This window comes from Condylostylus longicornis, unplaced genomic scaffold (genome assembly GCF_029603195.1).
Source record: "Condylostylus longicornis isolate FDR11 unplaced genomic scaffold, ASM2960319v2 ptg000004l, whole genome shotgun sequence".
Classification (NCBI taxonomy): domain Eukaryota; kingdom Metazoa; phylum Arthropoda; class Insecta; order Diptera; family Dolichopodidae; genus Condylostylus; species Condylostylus longicornis.
In genome coordinates, this window is record NW_026577973.1 from 10,819,723 (window position 1) to 10,827,043 (window position 7,321).

The following is a 7,321-nucleotide window of genomic DNA, read 5'->3' on the forward strand; positions in this document are numbered from 1 at the left end:
TAATATTGAAATTAAAATGAAACTTAATTGGCGGTTGAACAAATAAGCCTAAACTAAACCTCAACTAATAAGTTTTTATAAGATCGCGCATAAGATTATTAAAAACTTAAATACAAAAACGTACCTCCACCTTACTATCGTTAAAGTTGAATAAGCGAACAAGATCAATCACCGTCTCCTCCTCTTCATCATCATGGTAGTTACTACAGAAAAAATTCGCATAGCGACCAAATCTCCTGGTATCCGTTCTCCCTGTTGTGAAATTTTACTCTTTGATTTGATTTTAAGAATATTTAAGTTGTATGTGTTGCATTCGGATTTAAATTTATTAAACGAACTTTTTTAATTCAACAATTTTTATTCTCTTTTGTATTACTATGCAAATTAAAAAAATTTTTTTTAATAAAAGCATAATAATAATATGCATAAAAAATAAATTAAATTATTTTATTCAATAAGTATAAATTATATAATAAATTGAATGAAGTTAAATATTTTTATACGACAAATAAAGATTTTCAATTTTTCATAAAAAAATATTTTGCTACTGTGTTCTATGACTTAATTATAATTGTATGGTAAAAAAAAAATCTGATGTGGCCAGCACATAATCGCCTTATATGTATTACGTATTTTTCAAATGATTTTTTCAAATTGCTGTAACATGTCTTGTAATTCTCATTACAAGACTCGATTGCAAAAATGTTTAAAGTTTAGAATACATTTGTTTAAAGTAGAATTGTTTAAAGTTTTGAATACATTTAAATATGTTACAATAACCTGTTAGTACACGTTCACTCTCTAGAATACGATTTTCCAGAAGGTTTTGCAGGTTTATTATATGTAGTGTATTAAATCCACCACAAAAGCATTGATCTGTAATTCATCATATTATCCACGAGAAAAATCATTTATAAAATTTTACCAAAAAAATTTAGCAAAAAATTGAGATGCTGATGTGAGCTTACGTCTCGTTAAATGTATTGTGTTTCTCGGAAATATTTCTCGACATATTGTGAAATTTTCGCGATCACAATACCTTCCATATTGACCAGTCCAATTTATAAGAGAATAAAATTGTAAAAATCACAACTGACATCAAAAGAACCAATTATTATTGAGTGAATATTTAAAATATTCCAATATTTTTTCATATACAATTAGCAATCCATAATAATATACTCGTATGTTTGTTTACAAAGCGAAAAATGTACCCTTGTGTTTTTTTAATTCAATAAATGCTTGTGCAAGCACACAAAATAATAAGTGTAAAATTAAATAATTAAAAGTTTGTATTTGCATAAAAATGAAGGAAAATACTCAAAAATATACAAATGACATTACTCAAATTTTACAGGTTGTTTGATATTTTAAATGAAAATTGGCAGTTTAAAACTTAATTAAAGTTAAACAAAACCGTGTCATTTCTGAGATACCCGTACGAATTTGCTATCCTATGTGCGAATAAATATGTCATAGCTCACTATGGGACAAACTATAACTTTAAGTTACCACATTAATTTATGCAAAATTTCAGTACTGGGTTTTTTAAAATATGGCTAAACTTCTATTGAAGTTGTATGGCAGCTACCAGAAAGAGCCAAGCCATTTCAACGAATTTTATCAAACACATTGGCCCTACTAATATATTATTCGTTTGTGTCAAATTTCAATATCATAGCTTTTATCGTTTCTAAGATATAGTCAAATAAATTTTGAAGTTGTATGGCAGCTACCCGAACCAGTACCCCGATCATGTCCAATTTAAATAGGGCTCTGGCACTTACTATACAACAAATCATTTGTGAAAATTTGGTGAATTTAGCTCAATTAGTTTTTGAGTTATCGCTGGAACGGACGGACGGACAGAAAGACAAAACTAAATCGACTCAGAATTCGACACTGATCAAAAACATACACTTGCGTCTATATCTAAGAATGTTATTTCTTTGCGTTACAAACCGTAAGGCAAATTTAGTATACCCTTCGAACATACATTCGTACGGGTATAACTACGCATAACTCATATTGAATTAATATCCCATCCCGTCTTGATAAACAAAATTCGAATTCGCACGAATTTTCAATAAGTATACCGATTCTATTAAAAATTAACACAATAGAACTTTTATATCTCGAACTTTCTTAATATCGGATAAGAGTTCGAGGTAGAGAACTTCGACACAGAATGTTCTCAATAAAATAATACAAAAAAAGAATGTTACATAAATATATATTTTATTAAGAATACAAGAGATGTATTGAAGTTAGAGATATGAACACAAAATGCTAAAAAAATGAGAAATATTTTAAGTCAAAGAAAATTTTGTCTAGTAGAGAGTGCGATATAAAGAAATTTGACTGTACATTTTAAATTTCAACAGAAGAGAAATATTAATTTTTAATTAATTTAAAAACTAACATTGAAGTCTGTGCAAAAATTACATTTCTAATTAATCAAATTATAAAAGTTACATTTCTTAAATATCTTACATGTGCTGTATATAAACTGCACTAAAATAATTTTAAAATTTCATGAAAATTTGCTTGAAATCAAAACAAACTCAATTAAATACTAGTTGTTTTTCCAATACTCTTTAACAAAATTATAGTGATTTTTAAATTCTATAGTGAATTTGAATACAATTTCATTACTATATGTAACGTTGTCGAATTTTACCAGCAATGAAACCTCATATATTATTCTATTTAATTAGTTGATAGAAAAAAGCTTTACGAACTCTATTCTTACTAAACAAAACTTTCATTTCAACTCAAGGTGAAAATAAAAATCTTTCCATTCCCTAGTATCTTTGCAGTCATCGATTCAATCTATTTTCTTCAGTTCTCTTCCATACATGAACAAAAATATATGACATATTTACTGATAAAAAGCAACATTAACATAATTTATTGTCTTTTTTTTTAATTTTATATAAAAGGTTTCGGTTTCCAAACTTAAATAATTACTTTCAATTACAAGTACATCAAACTTTCATATACCGTCCTTAAATAATTACAAACAATTACCTAAAAATATATTTTATGGTATAAAAGAAAATGTCATTTTTAAATTTCCATTTAGTATAACAAAATTCTTTCAACAGAATATTTAATTTCAATTTTAAAAGTCAAAGACTTCACATATATTAGTCGTGTGCTAAAAACGATATTTTAAACGAGAAAAAAAAATAAAAGAAAAAAAATTTTTTTTGTTTAACTATTTTTTGTTTTTCCAAAAAAAAGATGTTCAGAAAAAATTTTCCAATCTATTTACTTTGTGTCATGTTTTCAATAAATGGACTATTAACGTTACCAACTGATGAAACAACAACCTTATCAACAAGCACAGCGGAAATATCAACTGTTATTCAATATCCTATAAATAGTAATTTAACAAAAGATGTAATATGGTACCACAACAATATTAATAAAAAGTACCTATCATATAAACAATATAAACATGAACAGAATAGTCAAAATTATCATTCCAATCAACATCACACCAATCAGCAGCAGCTAAATTTAGGTTATTTAATTGGAAATTGCCTAACAAAAACAAATATATCAAATTGTATAACAATGTTAGCAATCGATACTATTGAAATTGCTATCAAGGACAATAATACATGGAATATAAATCCTTATATATCAATGATACCAAATAGTGATTGGCATCCTAAATTGCAAAATAATAAAAACAAAATTTTTAGAAAAGCGAAAAATTTTGAACAAAATAATTCAATCAATGATACTACCAACACCAATGATAATGATTTAAATGATATCCTTGTAAATAAAATTAAGGATTTTGCTGAATCTAGATCGATACGCGTTAGTTTAGTTCCAAAGGATATAAATGAAGGTAATTTTTATAAACACTTACCTAAATGTGTAGCTATAGAAATTCCAAAAAAAAAAAATTTTGAAAATCAAGTCTAAATTTTTGATTTGATATTTAAAGCTTTAATTTAAGAATTTTAAAAAAATTTCCCATTTTTTATCCTCTCATTTTTATTTTAATGGTATATAAATAGAATCTCGTAGTAAAAAAGGTGGTAAAGATAAAGGTGGTGCAATGGTTGGTGTTATGGTTATGATTGGTGTTATGGCACAAATGTTTATGGGAAAAGTTTTAATGTTAGCTGGTGGAGCATTTCTAATATCAAAATTAGCTTTATTATTTTCAATATTGGTAAGTTGAAGTTTTTCTTTTATTAATTGTTATTTTTAGTACTTTTGAAACTTTAATTAGTAAGAGTAAAATTTAATTAATGCATTGGAAATAACTAATACAAGTAGAGTAATTATGATACGGAGAATTAGAGACATAGTCAAAAATAAATTTTAAAAAGTAATTTTTAAATTGAATGAGTGTTGATAATAAGAAATGTGCGGGATAATTTAATTTAGTTGTGCAAATTAATATTACCTCCTTACCTATTTTTAACTCTCATCGATATAGAGCTAGTTCCATATAAATCTTTGATATAGATACGTAGAAGTTATTGATGTTTGAAATTTTCAATATATTCACTAACTCTAAAATATTGTTCTCTTTTAAATTCAGTTTTAAAGGTTTCTTTATCATTTGAACGGATACCCACTAAATAATGCCGAATATGAAGCTTACATGAATGTAATGAATGAATGGGATTTTTGTAATTAAAATATTAATAATGTGGGTTAAAGCATTTAAAAAATATTTAAATGCTTGTCTCAAAATTGTTTCTAGAGAAAATTTTCTTTGCTGCCCACAGGATATTTTTATTATTCCAGGGTTGATAAACATGTTGAAAACATTCTAATGCTAATTAATTTTAATGCCAAAATAAAAGAATTTTCCAATTCCTCTTTAGTGTAGCAGTAATGTTAAAATATTAATATAAGATTTTTTATCCTGCACGATTTTCAATTAAATAATAATTTATTATTAAATGAAAATCTTAAAATTTACACCAGATGTAACTGCTGATGTTGTCAAGAAAAAAATCGACCGCAACATCTATTCTTCGAATAAAAAATTCTACTTAGTTAATTTGTTGTTGTGAGTTTAGTAGAAGGGCTACACAAGACTTTGAATGAGAAATTGAAATGATAATTTGGAAAACTATTACAGATTTTTGGAATGGAAACTCAATTAGTTGCTTAAATATAGTTTGTACTTATCTCTTTAGATATACTCGAAAATTTAAATTTGACCAGTATTATTTGAGGAGATCTAGTTGCTGAAACCTAATTTTCTCCAAACACAGATTAACTTGACCAATAATGTGGATCAATTCCTTACATGACCAAAGTAACTTGTCAACTTCTTTAAAATAGATTGGACGAAAATTTGGAAAAGCGAATTCCCCTACAAATCAGGATTTAATCTAATATAGTGTGTTTACGTTTCTTTAACGTAACATTTCCATGGGAATTTATAAATTCCGCAAAATACGCAATCAAATTGAATTATTTCTCATATATTTTATTTTCTAATTTTTCAGAGTGGACTAAAAAAATCTGGTGGTAGCAGTGACCATGTAATTTATACGGAAAGCAGTGGCGGTGGCGGTCATGGTGGCGGATGGAATAGACAATTAGATTTACCACCGCTCCATGGCGACATTATACAAAAGAAAAATTTTATATAATTAATTTTACATTTTTTTTTCATTTATTTTTAATTTAATTTATTTCTTTTGTTTTCTTATTTTTCAATTCTTATTTATTTATTTTTTTTATTTATAATTGTTATGAATTTATTTATGAGGAAAAAAAATAAAAAATTAATTCAAAGATTATTTTGACAACAAATTCTCACTAAAAATAATTTAATATGAATTATTTCGAGAGAGCTATTCTCATTTTTGTGTAAATTTAATAAATAATTGCAAAAAATAAATCCTCTTTGGTAATTTGGGTATAAATTGTAACGATTAGAGAGAAGTAGAAAAATGGAAAATATTTTCCATTAAAAACAAAAATTCTTAACAATTAATAGCAACGACACAATTATGAAGCCATAAACGTTTTAAATATTTTTTTTTTCATATTCTTCACCAATTTTATTATTATTTAATAAAAATAATCTATGATCTTGGAACATACGCTCTATAAGCTTTATCTTGGGCGATCATTTCATCATCTTTTAAACTTCTATGATATGAGCTGCCACTTTCGTGTCCACCTTCATAATCACTATGACTTGATGAATATGTATGACTTTGTTGTACATGTGGATGTTTAACTATTTCATATGTTGTCTTCTCATGTTGATCATTTGATACCAATTTTTTTAAACCAATTATAGCACTAATAATTAAAGCAATTTTTCCAACAATTAAAGCTTTACCAGCTATTACAGCTATTGAATGATATGCCATTTTAAGTATAGCTGCTTTTAATATAACAGCAGCAATAAATGGTGCAAAATATTTTTTATCTTTTTTTTTACCGCGACCTTCAAAAAATTCTTCTGAATTTTTACGTCCAAAACTTAATAGATATGGTATATTAACTTGAATTTGATGTGTTTCGAAAAATTTTCCAATACGTCCATACAATAATTGATCTAAACTTTTTGTTGATAATTTAGCAATATCATTATTATTTAATTGTAAATCAATAGCAGAACCACCTAATGAACTTCTTGAACCACTTGTACCAATACCATTTCCATCATATTGATTTGACTTTTTAACAATTGTTACACCATCAATTAATTTAATGTTTTGAACTTTTAAGGCACGACCAATAAGTCGTGTTACTTGAACTTTTAAACATTTTATAATATCATCACTTGTATCACATTGCTCATAAATACGAAATATAGAACGTCCTATTCCATTATCAATTAAATTAGATGGTAACGATGATGATTCAGTATCAACGGTATTCGATGTTTCACTTTTCTCAAATTTTGGAGATTCATTTGAAAAATTCTTATTATTTATTGAATATGTATAATCCAAAAGGCAGCCTCCAATTATAGCAAGGATAATAAAAACACTTTTCATTTTTATACAATTTTTTGTATTGTTTTTTTTTTTTAATTTTAAGATAAACAATTAATCCTGTTTTCTTTTAGTTCTTAACTATTGTCTTTGATTATTTTCTATTTCTATTAAAGAATATCCACAATGATTAACGGTATATCAGTTAATTAAATATATGTTATATTTGATATTTCAACAATAATTTTATTTCAACTGATCGTGATCTAATAGATGCAATTCGTTTTATACTAAGATCAAGATCAATTGTAACATAAAAAACGAAAAAACTTTCATTCGTAAATTTTTCTACTTTTAGAGCGTTAAAAAATTGGTTGATT

The 7,321-nt window shown here is 25.9% G+C and overlaps 1 protein-coding gene across 1 annotated transcript; it reads right to left on the reverse strand.

Annotated features, from left to right (window-relative positions):
* Positions 1 to 6,013: 6,013 nt before the first annotated feature.
* Positions 6,014 to 7,110, reverse strand: LOC129612391 (uncharacterized). Its single transcript, XM_055525956.1, has one exon. It carries the CDS (start codon positions 7,002 to 7,004, stop codon positions 6,078 to 6,080), a length of 927 nt encoding a protein of 308 aa, XP_055381931.1. The 5' UTR covers positions 7,005 to 7,110; the 3' UTR covers positions 6,014 to 6,077.
* Positions 7,111 to 7,321: the final 211 nt, after the last annotated feature.

Excerpts from the sequence above, each read along its gene's own strand:
- LOC129612391 (XM_055525956.1), bottom strand. The coding sequence starts at position 7,004 with ATGAAAAGTGTTTTTATTATCCTTGCTATAATTGGAGGCTGCCTTTTG.